Raw genomic sequence first — 27,357 nt, forward strand, 5'->3', positions numbered from 1 at the left:
GCCATTCATAACAAAAATACTTTATCATTTTCTCCTTTCCTTTTCCCCTAGTTCTGGGAGCATCCTCCCAATCTTCTTCTGGAGGATATCTTCCCCTTCTATTTAATGTTATTTGTTGTACTCATTTCCCCCTGAAATTTAATACGGTTGTAATTAATGCATATACAGTTGAAAAAATTAATAAGAAGAAATAAAGCAACATATACATTTAACATAGTATTTTACACACAAATTATCTAATTTGAAGAAAGCAGAAAACTGTCATAAAACATAACTCAAAGGGAAATATATACTGTCTTAATTCATGTGTGTGTGTGTGTGTGTGTGTGTGTGTGTGTGTGTGTATGCACGTGTTTTTGAGCACACTGGTGTTGTTTGCAACAACAAAATAATCTGCTTGAGTAGTTTAGTATATCATTTTTGGTCTTAAAATAAATCAGTTATTTCATAAAGATAGGCAATTTAAAAAATCAAACATTATGTACAAAATTTAAGTAAATGTTAACTTTAGTATTAAGGATATGATCATGATCACATCTTGCCCCTGAATCTTATTAAAAATGACTTTTATTAAAAATTCTTCTTATTGGAAATCTTCATTTGGATTTCCCACATACATCTCAAACTCAACATGTCCAAAACAGAATTTTTTGTATTCCTTAAAACCATTCTTTCTTTGAATTTCCCTGTTTTCTTTCTATTGGGGCAAGTAGGCAGTTCAGTTAATAGAGTATAGGTAGGGCTTAAAGTCAGATACATCTTCCTGAATTCAAATCTGTCCTCAGACACTTAACTAGCTGCATGAACCTGGGCAAGTCACTTAATCTTGTTTGTCTCAGTTTCCTCATCTATCAAATCAGCTGGAGAAGAAAATGGCAAACTAGTCCTGTATCTTAAAACCCTAAATGAGGTCACAAAAGTCAGACATAACTGAACAAAAATTTCTTCTCCTGAAGGCACACCTTCTATTGGTTATCCAGGTTTACATAAGTATCATCCTCTGAGATTCTTCACTCTCATTAACCACCCCAACTCCCTATCCAGATGCAGTTATTTGGCCGTTATCAATTTTAGCTCTTCAACATCTTTCCAGTCTTGTTACCTTTCCCTTTCACAACCAGACACCCTTATCACATCTTGACTGGACTACTGAAATAGGCTCCTAAAGGTCTCTTTACATCTAATTTTTTTCCCCTCTTCAATCTGTCTTCCAACAAAGCTGCCAAATTGACACTTCTATACACACATTACATATATGTGCATATATGTATATACAGTTGTATAGTCACTCCCCTGTACAAAATAGTAATATTCAATAGAATATTTCTTCAACAAAAAAAGTAACACTATTTGGCACTTAAGTCCTTGCTTTTTACTGTCTGGCCACATCCTGTCTTTCCTTATTATGTATAAGTTCATCTTTATGCATTTATCTTCCAGAGAAATGGACTTACTTGGTATCCTTTTCTCTCTTCTATACTTCATCTTTATCTCTTTTGCCTGTAATGTTCTCCTTTCTTGGTTCTACCAGAATTCCTAATAAATCCCTCTACCATTAATCTTCAGCTTATGTGCCATCACAATAGACCTTCCCTGATTTCCTCCATCCTAGTTTATTTTGTATTATAGTTATTAATATATGCCTTTTCACCATAGAATACAGGGTTCATGAGAACAAGGACTATCTTACTAATGTAAGCACCTAGAGCAGAAAATACCTAGCATGTGCTATAGTAGGCACTTCGTGGATAATTGTTCCTCAATAAAGCCATGCTTAGATGTAACCAACGGGTCCGGTCTCTAACCCCATTTTGCAGTGTGATTTTACACACATCATTTCACTTAATCTTCACAACACTGATTAGTTCTACAACTATCCCCTTTGGCCAATAAGTAAAAGTGGGGCCTGGATGACTTGCCCCAGCCTCACAAAGTGAGTGCCAAAATTCCTTTTATCCTTTTAAAAGGCCTTTACATTAATATCAAGACAATTGATTCCTTGAGAAGAAACCTTACATATTTTAATGGCTCATTCAGTAGTTTCCCCCCACATTGCTTCCCAAATTTATGCGGCGAGAGCTACTTTTGCACTTATTTGAAGCTTATAAGTCTATTACAAGCTTATAAGAGCAAGAAATTCGGTGCCTACTTCATATAAATATTTCAGAATTTAGCTAAAACCTTCCTGGCTTCTCCAAGAATATAGTTCTCCTACCAACAACAGCTGTTACAATTCATACAGAACTTTTTATTCAAATCAACAAGTATTTAAGCGTTCACTACCAGCCAGACACTACAGCTGGGAGCTGAGCCTTATTTATCTTTCAAATTCAAAGAATCATTCGGCTTTTTTCAAGAAATCGCCCTGGGAGGCTGCTGAGGAAAGCTTCCGGATATAGGCAAAAAGTCATGCGGAAAGTCTGTCCGGAAGAAAGTTACGTTTTATAGGCTCTGCAGGTTTTCTGAATGAGCTCGGGTAAAAGCCGAGCCCGGAGATCGCCCGCCGGCCTCGAAGACACTTTATTCGCCTAGCTTGTCTTCGTTCTGGAGAGGAGGAAATTGGGTCCCGGAAAGAAAATGAAGACCGAGAACACTAAGTCCCTAATGCGGACACTTCTCAGCCCAGAGACACAGGAGCGAATAAATCCGAACAGGCGTATGGTGTGGGCCATAGGGGAGGTGGGGCTTTTACAAAAGTTGGCGACGTGACGTAATGACGATAGACGTCGGGATGCACCAATCGCACAGGCCTGCGGGCGGCGGGCGCGCGATTGCCCGCCGTTTGAACTAAAAGCCGGTGTGTGTCGGTAGCGGGCCAGGTGAGCGGCCCGAGCCGAACCGAGCAGAGCAGGGTAGGGTGAGTGTGCGCGCCCACAGCGCGGGCTGTGCGGTCCTCTCCGCTTAAGCGCGGGGAGCGGAGGGAGCCGCGGGCCTGGGCTGGGGTCAATCCTCTGAGACTGGGAAAGCTCTCGTTACGCGGGCCGGGGGCGCCCGGAGCTTGGTGGGCGGCGAGGCGCGTATATCTGCGAGGAGACGGAGGCTCGGCAGCCAGCGCTCTGGGTCTAAACGTGGCGCGGAGCGCGGTTCCCGACTCTGCTGTTCTTTTCTACCATCTCTGCCTCAGCCTTCCCTCCCTTGCTTCCTTCCGCCACTTGTTCACCGGCCCGGGCTGCCTTCTTGTCCCTTCCCCCCGCTCCGGGGCTCCGGCCTCGGGTCTCCCCTCTCACTGTCTCCTCGACATCCGGGTCCCTAAAACCAGCTGCACAGGGGGCAGTTTTATCCCTCTCCAGGACAGCGGCCTCTCTGACGTAGCCCGTCGGATCGGCTCCTCCCCCTCCCTTACGTGCAATATAAGTTCTTTCAGGGCCGGGTGTCTGGGACTCAGTGGACAAAATAAATGCTATTTATTTCTTTACTTATTGATTTTTCTGCCCTTCTCCTCTCTTTTTGCCCTATTACGGTAAGGTAATGAAAAGAGTGCTGGATTTGTATATAGTCTAGGGATAGGATCTCAAGCCAGATTCTGCTCCTTTACTATCTATTGCGGCAGTTTGGGCAAGTCAACTCTCTCAGCCTGACTTTCCTTTTCTGCAAAATGATGAATTTGGAACCAATAATTTAGAGTCCCTTTGCAGCATCAAACTTAGGACTCTGAAGTTCATCCTACTTGCCCTGGCTCTGAAGAAAGGCGACCTTCCTTCTTTCTCATGGCTTTGAGTGAATTTATTTTAGGCAGGGCATTTTCATTAATTGCTTTTCTTCTCTAGCCAAATAGGTACTAACAAGTCATATAGGAGATAAATAGATAATAATTAAGGGGCAGATACTAGGAAATAAAGTTTGGGAAAAGCTGCTTGGAGAAAAAAAAAAATTTAAAGGAAGCTAGAGAATTTTGTAAGATGAATAAGGAGGGTATTCCAGCCACGTAGGATAGCCAGAGAAAATGCCTGGATCTGAGAATGGAGAATCTTGTACATGGAACATCAAGGACTGTATTGTCACTGTGTGTAGGAGAATAAGATAAAAGAAGACTAAGGGGAAAAAGGAGTAGGTTGTGAAGGGCATCTTGTGCCCGAGAGAGAATTAGTATTGGTATTTGGTCCTGCTGGCAGTAGGGAGCCACTGGAGTTTTACTGATTTCGAGTTTGACATAGTTGGACCTCTTATACTTTAGGACAATTGTCATAGTGACTGAATGAATGGAGAATGGTTTGGAATGGGAAGAGAATTGAGGCAGCCTATTGCAGTAGTCCAGAAATGAGGTAGTGAGGATTTGTGCCAGAATGGTGGAAGAAAGGAGAAAAGAGATGAAATAGACAGGTCTTGGTAAGAGCTTGGATATGGGCAGGAGAGAGTGAGAAATCCAAGATGATATCTAAGTTGTAAGCCTGAGGGACTGAGAAGATGGTGTTGCCCCTAAAATAATAAGGAAAAGAAAGTCAGAGAAAGGGAAAAAGGGGGGTAATGTTTGGGAGAAAGAAGGGGAGTTCTATTTTGGGCATGTTGAGTTTAAGATGTTTATTTGACATCCAGTTTGAGATGGTCGAAAAAGAATTGTAGATGGAGAGATCAGAAGAGAGCTAAAGTCAGGATAGATAGATTTTAACTTGTCAAATACCTACTCTGTGCTGGGTATGATGCTAAGCCCTGGGAATATTAAAAAAAAACAAAAGATTGTCCCTACCCTTAAATCACCATCTAATGGGGAAAACAACATGCAAACAAATATATATATAACCAGCTATTTGTAGGAAACAATTAAAAGAGGGAAAGCACTAAAATTAAGAGTTGTTTGTAGAAGATGAAATTCTAGTTGAAACTTGAAGCTAAGGAGCTCAGAGCAGAGCATTCTCTTTGATATAACATAGGAAACCAGGAAAATGCCTTCAAGGTAGAGATTCTTAGTCCATGGGAGAGCTGATTGAAGTCAAGTAAAGTAATGTAAAGGGAAAAGGACAATCCTGTTGGATACCTATCATTAAGAGGGCATGATCTGGATTAGGATCCAGTAAAGGAGTCTGAAAAGGAACACTCAATTAGGTAGGAAAACTAGAAGCAAGTAGTGAATGTCCTGAACCCAGAGAGAACATAGCATCTAGGAGGAAGAGGGTAAAGGAAGGCTGCAGAAAGTCTTGAGAATAGGATTGAGAAGACCTTTGGATTTGGCAATTGTGAGAACATTACTGGCTTTGAAGAAAGCAATCTCAGTAGAATGATGAGGTTGGAAGCTATATTGTAAGGGCTTGATAAGAATGAGAAGAGAAAATGGAGGTACCTATCATAGATGGCCTTTTCAAAAGGGGGATAGGTGAGAGCTCACTTTTGTGAGCAGAAAATTATCAACTTTGATCTTTTAATTTATCATGATTTTTAAAAAAATATATTTTGTTTTAATCAGCCAAGATCTGCCTTCTACAGCATCCCACCCCAAACTGCCTCTTCAATTACAAACTTAGAAAAACAAGACTGCTTATAAACATGTAAAGTCAATCAAATTTCCAGTGATTTGTGTCTTTAAAATAATTTACATCATTTTGCGTTCTGAGTCATTTACCTCTCTTTCAAAAGATGGATAGCATGTTTCATTATTAGTTCTCTGGAATTGTGGTTGGTTACTACTTTGATAAAAGTTTAGCATTATATATAGCTTATTCATCTGTTCTCTGATTTATGGATACTCCCTCAAATTCTTCCCATTCTTTGCCACTTCAAAGGAACTATGAATTTTTTTTTTTTTTGGGTACATCTCTTAAGTTTGTTTTGCTTATTACTTAGGTCTAATCCATGACTTAGATCTTTTCTTCCTCTACCTCTTTTCCATCTCTCCTTTTCCTTCTATTTCACTGTTGAATGAAATGTTTTTCTGTATCCAGCTCTGTGCTGACCAGTTCAGAAGAGAGTGAGCTTCAAGTGTCATCTTCTTCCAGTCTTCCTTGTTTGTATAGATTTGTATTTGAGCAGCCTGGTTTTATAAGATCATTTCCCCTAAAGAGCATTCTAGGCATTAAGGACAACATGTGCAAAGACATGCTGGTTGAACATGAAGGATCGTGTTTGAAAAACTACAAATAAGCCAGAGTAGTTGCATCTGGGAGTTGTGGGGAAGGGTAAAAAAAAAATTATAAGGAGCTGTCTCCCCTGTGGTTCTACCTCTACCACTTGCTCTAGTTATGGATGGACCACTTAACTTTTTGGACACTCCCTTAATCTTATCTGCAAGGGTTGTTGAAGGTTGTCTTATTTTCAGTTCCCATACCTGGTGTTTTCTAGAATTACATCCCCATAATAAGAGCTGACATTTATATTATCAGCATAATTATGAGTAATATAAATAAGGTTGATATCTAAGAAAAAAAAGATCATTTTCCCTAATCTTCCTTTCTCTCCTTGTTATTCTTCCCCTTTTCTGTCCATTCTTAAGATTAAAAAGCCATAATAGAAATACTCCCAAGCCTTGTCTAATTAGACTACTTTCATGACTTCTGATGATAGAATTCAAGGAGGCTTATGTATCATCTCCCCATATTTGAATGTAAGCAATTTATTCTTGCCTAGTCCTTTATTCTTGTTTATCATTTCACGTTTCTTTTCATTCCTATGTTTGTACATGAGAGTTTGTGGAGAACTTTTCATCAGGAAGTAAAGGAAGGGAATGTGTTCATTTAGTACCATTATGGGCCAGTTACTGTGCTAAGAGCTTTACAAATATTCTTATTTGGTCCTCACAACTCTAACTAGGTAGATATGTTATCTCCATGTTATAGTCGAGGAAACTGAGCCTAACAAGGTTAGGTAATCTGCCCTGTCAGGAAGTGTTTGAGGTCAAATTTCATCTTCAGTCTTCATGACTCCTCGACCCAGTTCTGTAGGCATTGGGTTTACCTCTTGGTAACATTGGGCTAGGAATGTTTGGAAATCCTCTGTTTCATTAAAAATACATTTTTCCATCTGTAGGATTAAGCAATTTTGCTGGCTAAGTTTTCTTAACTTTGAACCCATATCCTTTGTTTTCTGAATATCATTTTCAAATTTTCCATTACTATATGACTGCTAAATGTCCTTGAGATCCTGACTGTAGCTCCTCCGTACTTGAATTCTTTCTGTGTAGCTACTCCCAGCAATTTTTTTGGGGGGGCTTGGAAGTATTATTTTGAGTTATAATGTTCCTACAAGTTTTCATTTTGGAGTTTTATTTAGGAAGTGACTGGTAGATTCTATTTCTGCTTTGACTTACGGTTCTAAGAGATATAGGCAATTTTTTATTTCTTTAAATATTGTGTCTGTGTTCTTTTATTGTTCATGTCAGTCAGCTCATTGATCTTCAGTTTTTCTTATCTCAATCCATTTTCCAGGTCAGTTTTTTTTCTTCAACATTTTGACTTTAATATTTCTCGTTGCTTCATTAGCTTCTCTTTGGTTTACTCTAATTTTCAGGGAGCTGTTGTTCCCTGAAGGTTTTGTATTTGTACTAAACTGTTAATTAGCTTTCTAATTCTTTTTTCTATTGCTTTCATTTCTTTTTTTTCATTTTTTCCTTTAGTGCTCTCATTTATAAAAAAAAAAGATACTTTTTTAAAATCTTGCTTTCATCTTTTCTAGGAATTCTAGTTGAATTTATGTCCAAGCTGTAATTTTCATTGTGGCATTGCTTATAGATGCTTTAATTGCTCATTAGGATGAGGTTCTTTTTTTGCTTCTCTATTCTTTTAGCCTGCTTCCTGGTGTGTTGTTTTTCTCTTTAAAAAAATTTTTTTTTTAATTTTTCTGATATGTTTTCAGAGGTAAGTTCAGCTACACTTATTGAAAGATTAGGCTAGTCCTACTTTCTTGGTATTTCATATTTTTTTAGTCTGTTATCTCAGGAATAGGTTGAGGACCTAGAAGCTTTCAATGTTCCAGAATAGTTTTATGCAGGGCAAAGTTTGATTGTTGCTTCCTGATAAGAGCTCTACAAATTCTTTATCTTGTTTGGTTCTGTACACAAGTTAGAAGCTCCTGGATTCTACTCCTCAGTCCCTGCTGGCAAGCTCTGTTAGTTGGGAGGCAGAATTGTAGGCTCCCTTTGTTCTGGGTTTCCTTCCTTATTCCTTTGATGGCTGGGCTGAATGCTTTAAGTGAGGTGCTGTTCTGAGTTTGGGATGTGGCCCCTACTGCTAGCTTCTAAATTTCTTACTTTCTCTATTCATGGCCCAGAGCCTTTCTAACCAGGAATACTATTTCCCCTTCTCAGTCTATCCTAGATCTGTGACCTGGAACAGGTTAGTGCACAGGAAAGCTGTCACTTGGCAACTGTCCCCACTCCATGGCTCTAAATGGGTCTGAGGGCTGCCAAATAGCTTACATACTTTAGGCTTTACATACATTTGATTTTCATTGCTTATCAAATATATAGAACTGGTAGGCCAGATTAGTAAACTAAAGTTAGGTGTCTTTTGAGTTAGTAGAATAATAGATTTTAGTTGGGAAGGATTTTAGAAGCCATCTAGTCCCAACAGTAACTTTTTAGAAATGAGAAAGCTGAGCCCCTTAGATCATTTAAATGAGTAAACCATTAAATGACCATGATCAAATAGATAGTTTTAGAGGAAGAATTTAAACATATATATGTCTAGTACCTTTATCCACTCCATTGTGCTTTTCACTGCATCATTTTTCATTTATATACTTACTTAGCATTAACTTTATTGCATTCATTGGACTATAGTCCAGATTTTTTTTTAACTTAAAATTTGATTGGTTTAAATCTTAGTGTTATCAATAATTGGTGTATATTATAATGAGCCATGATTTCCTTGGGTTGAGTACTTTGAATGTAAAATTGTAACCAATACTATGTGGTATTAATGAATTGTGATGATTAAAATAGTTATAGTTATCACTTACTCACCAACCTTCTGGTGTATATGCAAATTTAGGAAAGTAGCCAGCTCCTCAGGAAGTCAAGATCACTTTCACATTTTGATGAGGAATTTTAGTGAAGAAAGAAATATTTTTCAATATATAGCTAAATAGGACTGTGGCCTTTATTCCTTTCCCATCATAGGTAAATTAAATATACAAAAATTTACAATGACATTGTTTTTTACAAAGTAGAAAGTAATTTTCTTATATGTTTAACTGAATCTTACATATAGGGAATTGGCAGGTTTCTAAGCATCTTCTGGTTTCTACTGATTAGCTTCCACTCTTGTCTGAAAAGGGGACCAGCTAAGATAAAAGTTGAAAAGCTGTAGTGTCAAACCCAAATAGAAAAAAAATCCACGCAGGGCATATTATAGACTTAGAAAACCTGCAAATTAACATTAGCTATGTTCTATTTTATTATGTTAAACATTTCCCAATAACATTTTAATCTAATTCAGTTTTGCTGGCTACACATAATCCTTCCACTCTCCCTCCCCTATATGCATTTGATACCTCTGCCTTAAAGCATTATATAAATGCTAGTTAACATTATTATTATCTATTCCAACCTCTTTGAACAAACTAGAGTCGTAAGAAGTTGTGATAATGAAGTCTTGTCCCTACTATGCTTTTATAAGAGGTGTCGAGTTTGAAGTCTGATAGTCACAAAGTATCAGAAATGTAATTGGGAAATGTTTTAACAAAATAAATAAAACTATAGTACAACATAGATAATATTACTAGTACAACATAGATAATATTACTTGGTGGTTTTCTAAATCAATATATGGAGTACAGGGATCTTTTTTTGTTTGAGTTTGACACTACTGCTATGCACAATATCTGCCTCAGGTGAAAGATATGATGTTATCCAATGAAAAGGAACAGACCAGAAATAAATACATGAAAGAAATAGAGAACAATTATAATTTCTTTTTTAATTTTTAAATTTAAATACAAAATAAGAAAAAATGTCCATGAAGAACATATGAGAGGATCCAATATAAAATAATAAATTTCCACTTCAAGAAAACGTGTATAATAAATACTATATTGTTTTTAAAGCCGTTCAGCTTTTCTTTGCTTTCCTGTAAGTTTTCTTTTGTTCTATGCTGTGTGCTTTTTACTTTGTTTTTCCCCACTAACCTTCCCCCCAAAGAAGTCTACAATTAAGCATTTGTGTGTGTGTGTAAGAAAGATAAGTTTTTAGTAATTTATTGAGATGGCATCACATAAATAAATAATTTGTATTTATTGTATTGTAAAATTGTAATTTAAAAAATTATATTGGCTTTACCTATCCATGAACAATAAATATTAAGTTATTTAGCTCTAATTGTATTTGTATAAAAAGTGTTTTATGTTTTATGTTCGTATAGTTCCTGTGCCTCTTTAGGCAGGTATACTCTCAGGCATTGCATACTCTCTCTACATATTTTAAATAGTCTACAATAATATTTAGTAATATAGCTGACAGTATAGTTTCCCTATTTTTCTCTTGATTAAATTTATTTAACTCTAACTTTGAAATCATGATTACTATCCTTTTTTTAATGTAATACTATTGATCTTTATTTATGTTTGTGCTTTTCCCATTTATATTGAATAAAATCAACTTGTTTCAAGTATTTTATATATATGCTTTGATAATGATAATGGTGATATTCTGGAATGTCATGAAATTAGGATTGAATTATTGTTCTAAATAGTTTACTTTTTTGTATATCATTGTGTCGTTGTCATTTTGTGTCATTATGACACAATAGATGTATCATTATAAACTTAAACTTAAGGTAGCTAAAAGGAAGAATTTATATTTGTGAAACTTCATTAATGTAATATTCTTCTCTAAAATGTAATGTTCTCTGGGAGCAGATTTCTTTGGGGCCTTCTGGGAGCAGCCTTCCTTTCAGTTCAGTAATCACCCCAAATGCATCCAGGTGTTAAAGTCCAAATCCTTTATTGTCTCCTTCAAAGTCTTATCTCCTTCACTTGGGGCTTGGCTAGTTTTCTGGAGGCCTTCTATGTTCTACACAGGATAGCCTGCCACCACTTCTCTGTCTTCCTTAGTTCTCCTTGACTGCTTTCTGACTTCTGAATCTCCCAGACTGAATCCTGGTTGAGGCTCCTAGCTCCTATATGCTCTCTTAAAAGTGTGACTCTTGTAGAACTCTAGTATTAAGTATATAATCATTTTCTCTATCAATTCCACTTAGCACCTTGTTTTAAGTTCTGGCCTATGACATCTCCCACTTTCTTTTGTTTTTAGAATATGAGTGGTCATGACCTCCCTGACATCTCAAGGAGGTGAGAACCCCCAAAAAGAGATGATCACACCTTCCCTAACTGCTCAAAAAAGGGGTGAAAACACCATAAAAAGGAGGTGATCATGCCCTCCCTGACATCTCAGGAAGGGAGATGAAAACACCAAAGGAAATGGGAAATCAAATCAGATTAGCGGGTTTCTGAAGGGGCTCACTCTTATACATAAATCCATCAATACGGGAGGTATTACACATAATTACCTAAATTACATAAGCGCTTAGCAATATAACACAGGCTAGTAGTGATGTAGCAAATAACATGAATCAACATGAAGAATTATACATGTCCATAAGTCCTAGAAATAGTCCAAAAGGAATCTATTGTCCATTACTTCATGTGCCAGGAATCCAATAATTCCTGCAAGTTCCGAAGTCCTGCAATAGTCTTATTATGTGTTAGAGAATTCATTGATTTCTGCAGAATTTTGTTCTTAGGTCTAGTCCTTTGTTTCGAGATTTTTCTCTTTTTCTGTCTTTCTCTGATGGGCAAGGCGAATACAGCTTGTTGGCACCATCTGATTCCTTCTCCATCTGTAGAAATAGAAGCAAACCCTTTCTCCCAAGGAGTTAAGCTATCTAGTCCCTTCTATTTACCACTTTCTAAATCTCTTCTCATCACCTAGCAATTTACATTATAGCTGCTTGAACTGGACACTGCCCTTCTGTTGGCTTAAAAAAGCCTGTATTCTCCCCAATTGTAATCCCTTTCTGCTATCTGATTGCTTTTTTGCTGATTGATCACATCAGAGTCCTGACTTTCTAAAGACTCTCTGTGTGTAAACTCAGCTGCCATTATGCCCATCTGTCTTTTGTATGATATCTTAGAGCTGGGCTTCACCTCTCATTTCCCTGGGTCAGTCTACATTCTGAGGCCCAGTGAAATCTCGCTTGCATTTTGGACATGGGATTTTGAGTCTTCTCTCACCCTGTCTTCTCATTCTATCTCTTTGCATATATTGGGCTCTCAGATGTCCTATTTTTCCACACTGAAAACATCAATGAGTTTCTCTAGAAGTCCCTTGCCAAGAGGGACCTTGTCTTCCCATGTTCATCATAGTCTGGGTATAATAAGCAATTGTGCCCACTGTGGCACAGCATCTTATGATCTCCTCTAAAGGAGCATCTTTGTGTAGTCCCCATATAATTCTTTTGCAAAATCTATTAGCATTTTCCTTAGCCAGTTGTCTTATCATTATTTCTGTAGCTGCATTTTCTCCAATGGTTCTTGTGACAGCTGTTTGCAAAGGTCCCACAAAATCCACAAAAGGTTCATTGGGACCTTGCTCTGTTTTTGTGAAAGCTTCCCCTTGATCTTTCCCTGGAAGAGTGCCCCAAGCTTTTAAAAGCAGCAGTAGCAATTTGTTCATACGTTCCTGTGGGGTAATTAATCTGTACTGAATTCTCTGCATACTGACCTTTACCTGCTAGTTTGGTCAAAAGTGATTTATACATTAACTCTGGTTTGCCTATTTCATTGGGTTTGAATTCTACATAATTCATGGTACTCTGAAAGCCACAACAAGTTTTGTCCAGATTCCAAACATGTCCTTGCTATGGATTTCCAATCTCACTAGGAGTTAAAATTTCATAATACAAACTGTCTAGTAACATCTTAATATGATATGATGTAGCCCATAAAGAGTGCAACCTTTTTTCAAATCCTTGATTTTTTCCAAATCAAAAGAAGTGTATCTTCTCCTTTTTTGACCTGAAGAGTCAAGCTCTTCAATCACAGGGTATGCATTTATTAAATCAGATACATTCTGTACTTCATTTTTTGCCTTAAACCAGTGCTTTTTGTAATCTTGTCATAGGCTGCTTCATAGATGGTGCTGATTGTGTCACTGCCTCTCCCCCTCCTCCTTCTCTCTCACCTATGAAGGGTTTATTGAGGGAAGTAGGTCAGGGGAATGGGGGGAATGACCTAATTTCTCCAGCTGGGAAGCACCACACTTAAGATTATACTTAACTCCATTCTTATCTGATTCTTTATCCTTTTCACCTAGTTTATTTGGATCTTCCTCCTCCTGCTCTTTCGTCTTTTTTTTTATCCTCTAACTTATATAATTTCCTAAAGCCAGTTGTATTAAATTGTATGTATAAAATGTATCTTTGGAAATTGAGTCAGGTCCATTTTCATTGTAAAATTGACATAGATGCTCTCCTACTAATTTCCACTCCTCTGGATCCAATTCTTTTTCCATAGAGAACCAAGGAAATGTGTACTGTACAGTTTCTAAAAGTTCAATGATCTGCGCCCAAATTATAATCAAACCTTGGCTTTTCATATAAGTCTGAGAATGTTCTCTACACATTTTCCTTCAATTGGAAAAGAAGGCTGTTTTCTATAAACATCTGTCCCATTTTAGCTGAAGGTACTACTTTAGCCCTTTAACAAAGTTTCCTTATCTATTTTTGTATTCACCCTAATTAATTTCTGGGTCGAGGAGACTTTTCCACTGAAATCAGGATTGTGTCTGTCCCACGTTCAGACGCCAAAATGAAATATTCTTTTCTAAAATGTAATGTTCTCTGGGAGCAGGTTTCTTGGGGGCTTCTGGAAGTAGCCTTCTTTTCAGTTCAGTAATCACCCCAAATGCAGCCAGGTATAACAAGTCCAAATCCTTTATTGTCTCCTTCAAAGTCTTATCTACTTCACTCAGGGCTTGGCTAGTTTTCTGGAGGCCTTCTGGATCTTGTTTTCAGTGTTCTCCACAGGACAATCTGCCACCACTTCTCTGTCTTCCTTTGTTCTGCCCGACTGCCTTCTCTGGCTTCTGAATCTCCCAGACTGAATCCTGGTTTGAGGCTCCTAGCTTATATATGTTCTCTTAAAGGTATGAATCTTGTAGAACTTTAGTACTAAGTACATAATCATTGTCTCTATCAATTCCACTTACTTAGCACCTTGTTTCAAATTCTAGCCCTTAATACATTAAGATGCCTATTATAAGATTACATGCAGACTGATATTTAATACTCTGAATGTAACATGCTATATAGTAGAGTAGTTCCTCTGATTCTTTAAATTTAATCACTTGAAACAGAAATAAGTATACATTTCATGAAACTTATGAGTGGATAACATATAATATGTTTACTTTTTAAAATATATCTATGTAGGCTTAGCTATTAAACTTTATATTGGAAATTTGAATACTAATGTTCAAATAAGTTTGACATAAATTATATTAGATATGATGAATCAACAGATCCTTTTAATCATTGAACAATATTTTTTATGTTATGAATAACAGTTTAAAACTTTCTTTTAGATAAAACCATGAAGATAATTGAAGTTTTCTTGAATTCTGCTTTCCCCGTTTTCCCTTGAAGTTTTACTGTGAGCAATTAGTTTTAAATAATTTTCTGTTAGAGGACTCTTTTTGGCACTGTCTCATCAAGATGATTGCATCATGTCCAAAAAGTCCAGAAACATCAAGGTTTTCATTGAATTCTCTTAGAAAAGGAAATGTACCAATTAATGCAGTTCTTTCAAAAAATATACCTTCAGAAACTCTTACACCATTAAAAGATTTAGTGAAATATAAAAACAACAATTTAAATGACAACAACAATACAAATGACCTTGAGGAACATTTGAACCCAAAAGTGGAACATTGTAAGAGTGAAATCAATTCACTGCAGTCAACAATAATAGCTGGTAATCTTGGCTCTGACAATTTTTCGGATGGCTCTGATAGAAAAGCTAATGAACAGAAAGAAGCAACATTTTTTCCAAGTGAAGAAGTTTTCAAAAACAACAAAACTTTTGACATTGTAACCTATGACTCACCTGCAAAAATATTTCAAAAAATGAAAACAAGGTCACTTCAAGCTTCACAAAAATCACAATTTACAGATGGTACATCGTGGGAGTTACAGAGAAGTCAAAGAGATGTAATCTTGAGTCCTGTTGCACTAGAGAAAAGTAAACTGGAGAAAACTTTTATTTCTGGCTTTCCTGATTGTCATAAAGTATCATCAGATAATCATTCTTTTTCAGGTTAGTGCTAATTATTTTAAAGTGAGAAATTAGGTAATTGCAAAATCACTTAAAGGCTGACTGCAAATGTGTTGATATATTTTTGTGGCAAGGATGTATTCTGATCTAGAAGTACGTACCCAAATCTTCACTTGATTTTGGGTAGTTTAGAAGGTTCAAAGGGAATTCTTCAGTCAGTCAATAAGCATTTATTAAATACCTACTGTGTATGTGTCAGATGTGCTAAATGTTGGAAATACAGAAAGAGACAAATGACAATCCTTGTTTTTTAGGAATTAATACTCTAATGGGGAGGGACAACCAACAAACATATATAAGCAAGTTATATACAAGAGAAGTAGGAAATAATTTGCAGAGATAAGAAGCTAGAATTAAGAGGAGTTAGGGAAGGTTTCCTATAGAAGATGGGATTTATTGAAACTTGAAGGAAGCCAGGAAAGCTAGTAGCCAGAGGGGAGGAGAGAGAGCAATCCAGGCATGGAGGACAGCCAGAGGAAAATGCCTAGAGTAAGGAAGATGGCTGATTCTAGGAACTGCAAAAAGGTTAGTGGTTCTGGGCTCAATTATATTTTTAACTATAGGTTTTAGGTATAAGAAGACTGGAAAGAGTAGGATGCTGGTAGCAGGGGGGAATAGGTTATGAAGGACTTTGAACTGCAGAAAATTTTGTATTTGATACTGGAGGCAATAGGGAGCCATAGGAGTTTATTGGGGCCAGGGCAAGGGATAGACAAGTTTACTGAGTAGTGTTTTGGGATGGACTGCTGCTTCCTATCTCCCTGTCCTTCCACTCAGGTAGTCTGAGAGGAGAGATAAATTAACATCTCTATTAGTCACTTGGCCTCTAGAGAGAGAAGTACTTGCTTTATGGTAGAATTGATTCAATTATTTGCCGGCTATTCCTGTCATTTCCTTCCCCCTCTCCCCCTACCCCTCCCCTTTCCAGTTGAGTGGAACTGAAAGCAGCAAAGAAATGTGTCTTTATAACAAATATAACTATGCTTTTTTGGGATATTATGATTCTTAAGTTCTAGTCATTGGTTCCACAAAATTTTAGTAAAGTAAATGCTCTTGAATTTGTTATTTTAGTTTTCATAATCTGTTATTAAGTATGTTTTGTGTGTCAAGAGTAAGGCCGAAAGTTTCTCTACAAGACTTCATTTTTCAAATATATAGAGAACTGAATCAAATTTATAGAAATAAGAGCCATTCCTCTATTTATAAATAATCAAAGGATATGAACAGGCACTTTCCAGATTGAGTAAGCAAATCTCTGTTCATTTGAAAAATGCTTTAAATCACTATTTAGAGAAATTCAAATTAAAACAACTGTGAGCTACTACCACATACTTATAGGATTGACTAATGTGACAGAAAAGGGGGAAAAACATGTTTGAGGGAATGTAGGAAAGTTAAACCTTATTAATGACTTATTGGTTAAGTTGTAAACTGATGGAACCATTCTGGAGAACAATTTGGAACTATATCTATTCATATCCTTTGACCAAACAATACCACTACTATGCCTTTGTCCCAAATAGATAAAAAATAAAAAGGAAAAGGACCTATGTGTACAAAAATATTTGTAGCAGATTTTTTTGTAGTGGCCCAAAATTGGAAATTGAGAGGATGCCTATCAAGGAATGGTGCTGAACATGAATGAAATATTACTGTGCAATAAGAAATGATGAGCAAGATTTCAGAAAAACATGGAAAGATTTACATGAACTGAGCAGAGCCAGGAGAATATTACATTGCACACAGCCACATTATATTGTAATCTACTGTGAAGGACTTGGCCATTTTAAGCAGTGCAGTGATCCAATTCAGAACCACTTATGTTGAAAGGTACTGTCCATCTCCAGAGAAAGAACTGGTGGAGCCTGAATGCAGATTGAAGATAACTTTTTCTTTATTTTTTCTTTTTCTTTCTTTTTTTTTTTTTTTTTGCTCTGTTTTCTTTCACAGCATGACTTTTATAGAAATGTGTTTTTCATGACTCCACATGTATAACTTATGTCAATTTGTTTGCCTACTCAATGGAGGAGAGGGCCTGGAGGAAGAGAATCTGCAGGATAACTAGGGGCCACAAATGCTGATGCTGCCTTACTGGCCTTGAGAGGCCTAGTGTCAGGAAGGGCAGCTGGGTGTTGCTGTTTTTTGTCTAGTCAGACCAGGTCAGGTGGTGTAAGTTTATTTCTATCTGTCATTTTAGGAAGTTCGCTGATTAAGCTGAAGTATTGCAAGAGGAAGGTCGCTGGCATGATTATGAACCGGAATGGAGCCTTGGTGGGGCAGAGTGCTTCAAGCCTTTAAAAGACTATCCTGTGGAAAGGAGATTAGATTTATTTTGTTTCACCCCAGAAAACAGAATTAGGTGCAGTGAGTAAAAGTTAACATAGAGGAAGATTTAGGTTTGATGTAAAGTGAAACTTCAAGATAATTAGAGCTATCTAAAAGGAGAACCTGCTATCATAGGAGGTAGTGAATTTACCTCACTTAAAGGTGTTTAAGCAAAAGCTGAATTGCCATTTGTCAGAACTTTTGTACAGAAGCCGTTTCTTAGGTACACATTGGATGAAATTCTTTGGATAAGTCTCATCATTGTATTTACTTTTTGATGTCAGATACTTGGTGACAAAGGTAAAACTAGAACTCATATCTAGAATGGTGTTTTGTTATACTATACTACCAATTCCATATGTGTAGATAATTTTTTTTCATTTTTCAAGTTGTGAGTGATATAATCACGTGACATTGGGATGGAGGACATATGGGGTGTTATTCATTTTAGAAAATACCTAAGAAGATATTCCATGTTGCTGTAAGGAAACCCCTATTTAATTATTAAATGTTTCTGAATGAATTTGTTTTATCTCCACTGACAAACTACAGGTGAACCTCCTATTTCTTCAGGAAGAAAAGCCTTTTCCCTAGCCAAAGAAGCTCCCCAGATAAATTTCCAGAATAAATTTTTCTTTCCAGTAAAACAAAAGATCCTACATCAGCAGGAAAACCAATTGTATCAACAAAATTTAACTTATGGTAAGTTCTTTGTTCTAACACAATTTCATTGATAAATAGTTTTAGTTCTGTATCTTATTTGTAAATTAAAACTTCATCTAACTTGCAGAAGATCATTGTTTTCTCTCCTTTCTCTGTATAAATTCATGTTTTATACTGTTAGCATTTTTAAAATATGTAAAAGAGTTGGGAGATTTAGAAATGGGAAGAATTAGAGGAAAGTTTGGCTATAAGAAGAACCTGTGTCTTTTGAATGCTTGTATTTAAAACTAAGCATTTTTTGCTTATGCTTTTTATATAGCCTTATAACTCCTTATAAATGTAATACAATGTGAATGATTTTCTGCAGACATTACAGCTTCAAAAGAAAAACATGAAAACATTTCAACTTCAGTAATTCTGAGTGAGGCATTAGCCAGATCTGCCAGGTTCATTCAAGACGATGAAAACAGAGTTACAAGTGTTGAATTCAGCATGTCTGATACCCTTATTTTGGAAAGCATCGATGCTGATGATGAAAGATCTCAAAGTCCTCATATTAATGGTATCAGTACTGACTGCGAACCTGCTAACCCTGGCAGCCAGTTACCAAAATGTGACAATGAAATGTCCACAAAAGGATTATTAGGACAGGAAATGAGTGAAGAAAATGAAGAAAAAATCTCTAAGACTGTCCAACAGGGTCCTACCTCAGATATGTTTAAAGTTTTGATTGCAGCTCCTAAAACTCACATAGCAGCACCGGAGAAAAAAGTTTCTAAGGTTTCCACAAGTGTATCACACTCCAGTAAAAATGCATTCAGTACCAAAAAAAAGGTAGGAACATTTCTAAAGCTCTTCTTTATCTAATTATTTGTTATATTAATTGGAAGCAGGAAGTAGACATATTTTTGTTTATTCCTCTATTATTCATATGTTTAAATTCAATGAGCTTCTTAAAATACATTGAAGGACAACCTTAACTAACCAATGTTTACCTAATTTAAAATACAATACAAACTTGACTTTTGAGACAATGTGACCTAATGGAAAGAACAAAGGATTAAAAGTTCCTGACCTAGCTCTTCATCTAATTAAATATGATCATAAGGAAGTTATTTATCCATTTGTAATCATATATCCTTATTGTGGGATAACTACCTTGATTTCTTTCCTTGTGTTGTAATGTTAGTCCTTTCTTTGATGTGTACTTCCTTCACTAAGGAAGATCATAACTTCTCTGTGTCTGCCCTTCTTCTGAAGCTCTTGTTCATGTCTTTAAATCCTTCTGTCTACTTGTAATTTCCTTTAATTTCCTTGACATGTGGATGCCATTAGAAAATGCAGGCTATCCATTGATTATTATTTGCTTTTAACATGTGATGAATATACATGTTATTGTATATATAACATTGTGAATCTTTACAGTGACCTCCTTTGTGCCTCTTCATTAATTTGTTCTTTTTTAAAAATAGATTTTTATTGATATCTTTTGTTTTTATATTACCTAGATTTACTTTCCTTCCTCAGTCCCAGAAAGCCATTTCTTGTAACAAAACTTTAAAAAAGAGGTGGGGGAAAAGCAATTTAGCATAATTGATCAGCAAATTTGATATACTATGCAGTGGTCTATACCTGTGGACACTGACTCTACAAAGAAGCGGGGGGAAGTATCTAATATTTCTCCTTTGGTGTCAAGCTTCTTTGTAATTTCATACCATTCAGTTTTGCTTATTTTGTGATATTATTGTTGTTTCCATTTGCCTTTTCATAGTCATTATGTGGGTGTTGTTTTTTTAAAGAATAGATTTTAATGATATTTCTATATCACCTAGATTTTTGTCCTGCATACCTCTCTCCAAGCCCAACCATCTTTTATAAAAAATATTTATAAATTTTTTTTCCTTTTCTTTTTTCTTGCTGAGGCAATTGAAGTTAAGTGACTATGTCACACAGCTAGGAAGTGTTAAGTGACTGAGGTCAAATTTGAATTCGGGTCCTCCTAACTTCAGGGCTGGTGCTCTATCCACTGTGCTACCTCGCTGCCCCAAAATAAATATATTTTTTAAAAGAGGGAGAAAAAAAATCAGCAATACTAGTCAGCACACAAAGGAAATAAACCAAACCACACCCACAAATTCAACTGCTCCCAAGAAGCAATAGGAAAGTATCTTCACATACCTTTTTGGGGAGATGCTTTTCTTTATAATCTTGAAATATTTGATTTCGATTATTTTGTGGCAATTTTCTTTTGCATTTAAATTGCTGTAGCTATGTGTTACTTTTCCTTAATCTATTTACATTATATGTATATATATATATATATATATATAATTTCCATATGAAAATGATGCATGTGTTTGTATTTATCATTTTTTTTTTGTAGTCAATAAGCATTTATTAAGCACCTACAATATCCTAGGCACTGTACTAAGCACTGGGGTTTCAAAGAAAGACAAAAGACAGTTCCTGTCCTTAAAAATGACTCACAGTCAAATATAAAAAAAAATATGCAAAGGAGAAATTATTGATATATTTAGTATCACATATTTGTTGTGGTAGAAGTTTATTATTACTATTCCCCTGAGACTTCTATTTTTTTTTAATTTTTTTAAAATTTTTTTATTTAATGATTACTTTATAATGACAACATTATTCCTTGCACTCGTTTCTTTTCCGATTTTTTTTTCCCCCTCCCTCCCTCTACCCCCTCCCCTAGATGGCAAGCAGTCCTTTATATGTTGGATATGTTGCAGTATATCCTAGATACAATATATGTTTGCAGAACCGAACAGTTCTCTTGTTGCATAGGGAGAATTGGATTCAGAAGGTATAGATAACCCGGGAAGAAAAACTAAAATGCAGATAGTTCACATTTGTTTCCCAGTGTTCGTTCTTTGGGTGTAGCTTCTTATGTCCGTCATTTATCAATTGAAACTTAGTTAGGTCTCTTTGTCAAAGAAATCCACTTCCCTCAAAATATGTCCTCATACAACATCGTTGTCGAAGTGTATAATGATCTCCTGGTTCTGCTCATTTCACTTAGCATCAGTTCATGTAAGTCTCGCCAGTCCTCTCTGTATTCATCCTGCTGGTCATTTCTTACAGAACAATAATATTCCATAACATTCATATACCACAATTTACCCAGCCATTCTCCAATTGATGGGCATCCATTCATTTTCCAGTTTCTAGCCACTACAAATAGGGCTGCTACAAACATTTTGGCACATACAGGTCCCTTTCCCTTCTTTAGTATTTCTTTGGGATATAAGCCCAATAGAAATACTGCTGGATCAAAGGGTATGCACAATTTGATAATTTTTTGGGCTATTTATCACATTTGACATTGTCTAGCTATTCTTCCATTGACATCTACTTTGTTTCCCTGTCATAAAAAAGTACTACTATAAATATTTTGTTATATAGAGAGGCTTTCATTTTGAAAGGTCAGTTATGTTTTCAGGATATATACCTAATAGTGGAATTTCTGGGTCAAAGGATATATAAACATTTTAGTGGTTTTTTTTTTTTTTTTGATATTTTTATTTTCCTCACAATTTTTTACATTTGGTTTTAAAACTTTGAACTACAGATTCTCTCTCTCCCCGCACTTTTATCTCCTTTTGAGAAGCACATGTGAAATTATACAATACTTTAATTTCAAATTGCTTTCTATGCTTTTGATAGAACTATGAATTGGCCTGATCATTCTGGAAAACAATTTGGAATTATTCATCTGTTTATCTTAAGTTTTTCTAGGTTTCTCTATATTTATCAAGTTCATATTTTCTACAAAATAATAACCCATTACATTCATGTACCACAGATTTTTCAACCTTTCCCCAACTAAGGACATAAACCTTGTTCTCCATTTCTTTGTTAGCACAAAAAAGCGCTGCTCTAAATATGGTCACATATGTAGTGTCTTTCTATCAGCAACCTCCTGGTTGGAGTGTATGCCTACTAGGGGAATCTTTGAGACAAGGACATTTTAAGTATTTTATTTGTATAATTCCAATTTTTTTTCCCCAGCGGAATGCAAATTTAAGATTTGTATTTCTTGCAAATCTTTTGTACTTGATTGGTAATATATTGCAATATGGCCTTTTTTGTGATCCTTAACTTTAATTATTCTGTGATAAGTGTTTTATAACTCATATACATAAACTATTTCTGAAATAATAATAACACTTAAAAAAAAAGATGAACTTTTTTTTGGTCATTAAGTGCATTGTACAATTTCTCATAATTAATTCAACTTGTTCTCTTCCTCCTATTTAGTTCCAAACCCAGTTTATCATCCACATATATTGTCTGTCCACAATAGATGATGGCCAGTTCCATAGGTTATCTACCAACTTGCATATCACAATTGCAATCGGCATTCTTTATCCATTTGATTTTTCCTGGGTAGATAATTAAGCTGATCTCTTGAATGGGTATGGATCTCACTGCCTCTGGGTTTCTAAGTTTTCTAAGCTCTGATAGGAGATCTCTTGCCTTATTTTGTCATTCTCTATTGTCATTCTCCCTTTCCCTCTTAAAACCACAAACTTCTCTCTCCATCCCATCCAACAGAGAGATAAAAAGTACTATTTTCAGTTCAGTTTCTCTCCCCAGTTCTTCCACTGAAGAAGCAAGAAATGACTACTCATTCATTATCCATATAAAGTCATACAGAAATATGTTTTGCATTGGCCATGTTCCAAGAGGAAAAAAATAAAGAAAAAATTAAAAAAAAAAAAAAGATGCACAAAGTCCATCAGGTCTCTGTCTGAAAGTGAATAGCATAAAGTCCTTTGTAATTGCATTGTTTTGATAAGAGTTGCTAAGTCTTCCACAGCTGATTATCTTTACACTATTGCTGTTACTATGAAAATCTGGCCCTGCTAACATTACTTTGCACCATTTCATATGTTTTCCCAGGTTTTTTGGACATTATCTCCTTTTTTATTTCTTATTGAGCCCAATAGTATTCCATCACATTTATTTTTATTATAACTAATTCAGTCATTCCCCAATTCTTAGCCACCACAAAAAGAACCACTATAAATATTTTTGTACATGAGATCTTTATCTTTTTCTTAGATCAGCTCAGGATACAAACCTCTAATGATGGTATTTTTAGGTCAAAGAGTTGAGTTTTTTGTTTTAGCTTTTTGAATATAGTTCCAAATTGTTCTCCAGAATGGTAGTACTAGTTCACAGCTCTACTAAGAGTATATTAGGTTACTTATTTTCCCCACATCCTCTCCAGCATTTTTTTTTCTGTCATATTAGCCAATTTGATAGGTTAGAGGTGATGGTTATATCAGAGTTGTTTTAATTTGCATTTCTCTAATCTGTTTAGAGCACTTTTCTACATGACTATTGATAACTTTGATTTTTTTTCTGAATGCTCACATCTCTTAATTATTTGCTGACTGTGGAGTAGTTCTATTCTTAGGAATTAATTTCTCTTTCCCCTGTAAATTTGAGAAAAGAGACCTTTACTCCTTCCCTTCACACTCTTCTCCCACCCCCCTTTCTGTTTTTTTTTCCCTAATTCTGACTGTCTTAGTTTTGTTATATAAAACTTTTTTTAAAATTTATGTAATCAAACAATCCATTCTACTTCCCATTTACTTCTATCACTTGTTTGGTCACAATCTCTTTCGCAATCCATGGATCGGACTGAAATTTTTTCTTATGTTGTACTAGTTTGCTTATATCACTCTTTATGTATCTAAATCATGTATCTATTTTGAATTTATCTGTACAGTTATCTACCTTTACATTTTTATTTTCATTGATTCCTTGTATATTCTTGATCTTTTGTTCTTCCAGGTGAATTTTATTATTTTTTTTCTAGCCCTTTATATAAAGCAGTTTTTTGGTAGTTTGATTGTTATGTCAGTAAATAAGTCAATACTCATTTTTATTATAGCTCAGTCTGCTTATGAGTGATGAATATTTTTCCAGTTATTTAGAGCTGTCTTTATGTGAAGAGTGTTTTGTAATTGTATTGATATAGTTGCAGCATATATCTTGGCAGGTAGATTCCCAAGTATTTTATACTGTGTGCAAGCTATTTTAAATGGAAATTTTTTCTCTCTTTTTGCTGGGTTTTATTGATAATATATAGACATGTTGATGATTTCTGTGGGTTTATTTTATAACATGAACTTTACTAAAGTTTTTAATTGTTTTGGCTAATTTTTTAGTTGATTATCTAAGACTTTCTAAGTAAACCATCATAGCATCTAACTGAAGCAGGCGCTATGGGAATACAGGCACATCAATATATTGTTGATGAAGGTGTGCATTGACCCATCCAATCTGGAAAGCAATTTGGGATTGTGTCCAAAAAGTCTCTAAACTGCACATACCCCTAAATATAATATAGTGTACTACTATTAAAGTTGCGGCCTAGAAAGATTAAGGAGGAAGAAAAGGCTCCGTATACACAAATATTCATAGCAGCTGTTTTTGAAACGGAACTGGAAACTAAGAGGGTTGCCTACCAGTCAGGAAATAGCTAAATTAATTTTGTTAGAAGAATGTAACAAGAATCTTATTGTACTGTAAGAAATGATGGGGGGCAGCTAGGTGGCGCAGTGGATAGAGCACCAGCCCTGACGTCAGGAGGACCTGAGTTCAAATCTGGTCTCAGACACTTAACACTTCCTAGCTTAGTGACCCTGGGCAAGTCACTTAACCCCAATTGCCTCAGCAATAAAGAAATAAAGAAATGATGAAAGGAATGGTTTCATAGAAAATCTGGGAAGATTTAAATGACCTGATGCAAACTTAAGTGAGCAAAACTAGAAGTAAATTTATATAATAATATTATAAAGACAAATAACAGTTTGATCAAAGCAGTGACTAATCACAGTGTTTGTAGAGCTAGTCAAGAAGCATGCTCTACTCTATTTGTACCAGAATTTTAGTTACATATATTTGTTACAAAAGTTTTGGTTTTTTTCTTTTTCCCTCAGTTAGGGATGAAGTGCTTGTTAAATGAAAAACAAAGTAAAAATTTAGAAAAGCATTTTGCAAATTTTAAAAGAGCTACATAAATCTGTATATTTTGTACTGTGTTGTCTTAATGCATGATTGGGGAGTATGGATTGGCTTTTGGTTTGTTTAGGATGCTAGAAGAATGGGGGAGGTATTTAAAATTTTGAATAATTGATAGAAAAAGATAGAAGAGTACATTGAAAATTTCATTCTCTCATCCTTCTGTTGCAGTTTAATGTTTATGGAATCAGGCATTTTAAAAAAGTGAAATTGAGTAGTTTGGCAATATATCTTCTTGAGCCTCTTGTCAATTATATATAGATAGGTTTTTCTTAAGTATTACTTAACTAAGGTATTCTTAATCAGAATTGGATTTCTTTTTTCAATGAACATTTGAAAATTAATAGAAAGAATGTATACTTTGTTTTATACTTCATTAGGAAATTTGTCTCCAGAAATGGATGATTAGAAACATGAATAATAATACTGCTGTGTGTGTAGAAGGAAAATTGATGTAAGTATACAATATCATTATGCTTCCAATAAATTATTTGATTCAAATTGTGTAGGACATGCCAAGTAGGGACATGATAGCATTTTTTGAAGTATTTGAAATATTATTAATTAAAAAAAGGGTAGACTTGTTCCATTTGGCCCTACAGAACAGAATAAGGGACATTTCCTGGTAGATAGAAATGAACTTTAAGCTGGATTTTGAAGTTATTCTTTTTAAAATTTTATTATAAATGACAACACTTATCTACCAGAGTCATTCTATTGGTGTTTAGCTTAAGAGATTCCCAAATTTAGCACTGCCCAAGTCATTTCATGTTTGTGTATAAATTACCAGAAAATTTTGCTTTGCTCTCATTTACATTTAGGTGACATAGTTGAGGACTGGGTTTGGATTTGGAAAATGCTGGATTTGAACGTTGCTTCAGATATTTCCTAACATTGTAACCCTGGGCAAAAACTGTCAGTCTCAGTTGTAGTGATAGCACCTGTTGATACAGATTGTTGGGAAGCTCAAACAAGATAATGAATATATACAAAGCTCTTTATAAATATCAAAACATCTTATACATTTTAGCTATGATGTTGATGATAATAAAGAAGACTTCATGTAAATCTTGAATTAATATTTGAAAATATATTTATTGAGGAATCTTAATCATCTTTTCTCTAGAGATACTCCTGACTTATATTGGCATAGTAATGCAATTGTTGAACGTCTTGACTACAACAGACTTAGGACTATATCAGGCAATATCTATGTATTAAAAGGAACAATAGACACAGTTTCCATGAAGGAAGCAGGTAAAAACTTAAAAGAGCAAAATTTATTTTTATTTTTTTTAAGTAATACTAAACTGACTATATCTTTATGTTACAATTATGAACTAAGTATTGAAATAGAAAAATAACCTAGCACATTAAGATTGAAGTCCCTAACTTTATATTATGTGCATATCCAGTTTCCCCCTGCTAACTTATAAACCTTTTCAAACTAGAGATGTTTTTATTTTTACCCTTTATACCTATCTAGGTAAAATACACATGACCAATTAAGAAATCTTTACTGAATTAAATTTCATTGAAAAGTGTGAGAAACAGGTTATTTTTACCTTCTTTCTAAATCTAATCTTTCTTGTGCAGCAAGATAACTATATATATGTATACATATATTGTATTTAATATATACTTTAATATATTTAACTTGTATGGGACTACCTGTCATCTAGGGGAGGGAAAGAGGGAAAAGTTGAAACAGAAGTTTTTGCAAGGGTCAATGTTGAAAAATTACCTATGCATATATATGTTTTCTATATAAAAGGCTATAATTTAAAAAAAGATTTTAAAAAATTAAAGAAAAACTTTGACCTACACCCCCCCAAAAAAAATGTGAGAACAAAAGTAGAATATTTTCTCTCTTCCATTAGATCAGCTAAAATTAAGTTGAAAAGATAAGTTGCTGTTAAGTTACTTAGTAGAACATTTCTCTGAAAATCAGAAATTGCAATTAAATTCTAATTGTTGTTTGTAATTAAGTAGATATTTTGCTTCAAATTTTTATGTCTTTGAAAAAAGTACTAACTTTAATGTTACTATTTCTGTTTC

General features: G+C 35.1%; 1 protein-coding gene across 3 annotated transcripts in view; it reads left to right on the forward strand.

Moving 5' to 3' along the window:
* The window catches only part of MIS18BP1 (MIS18 binding protein 1), a 70,384-nt gene that overhangs the window by 14,391 nt on the left and 28,636 nt on the right, over positions 1-27,357 (forward strand). For all 3 annotated transcript variants that reach the window (XM_051975775.1, XM_051975776.1, XM_051975777.1), the window contains exons 3-7: positions 14,504-15,234; positions 18,130-18,279; positions 18,608-19,074; positions 25,680-25,753; positions 26,426-26,556. In XM_051975775.1, coding sequence (XP_051831735.1) covers positions 14,634-15,234; positions 18,130-18,279; positions 18,608-19,074; positions 25,680-25,753; positions 26,426-26,556 — 1,423 coding nt within the window. In that variant the 5' untranslated portion in view covers positions 14,504-14,633. The remainder of the gene's footprint in view (positions 1-14,503; positions 15,235-18,129; positions 18,280-18,607; positions 19,075-25,679; positions 25,754-26,425; positions 26,557-27,357) is intronic.

This window comes from Antechinus flavipes, chromosome 2 (assembly GCF_016432865.1).
Source record: "Antechinus flavipes isolate AdamAnt ecotype Samford, QLD, Australia chromosome 2, AdamAnt_v2, whole genome shotgun sequence".
In the NCBI taxonomy this organism is placed as follows: Eukaryota; Metazoa; Chordata; class Mammalia; order Dasyuromorphia; family Dasyuridae; genus Antechinus; species Antechinus flavipes.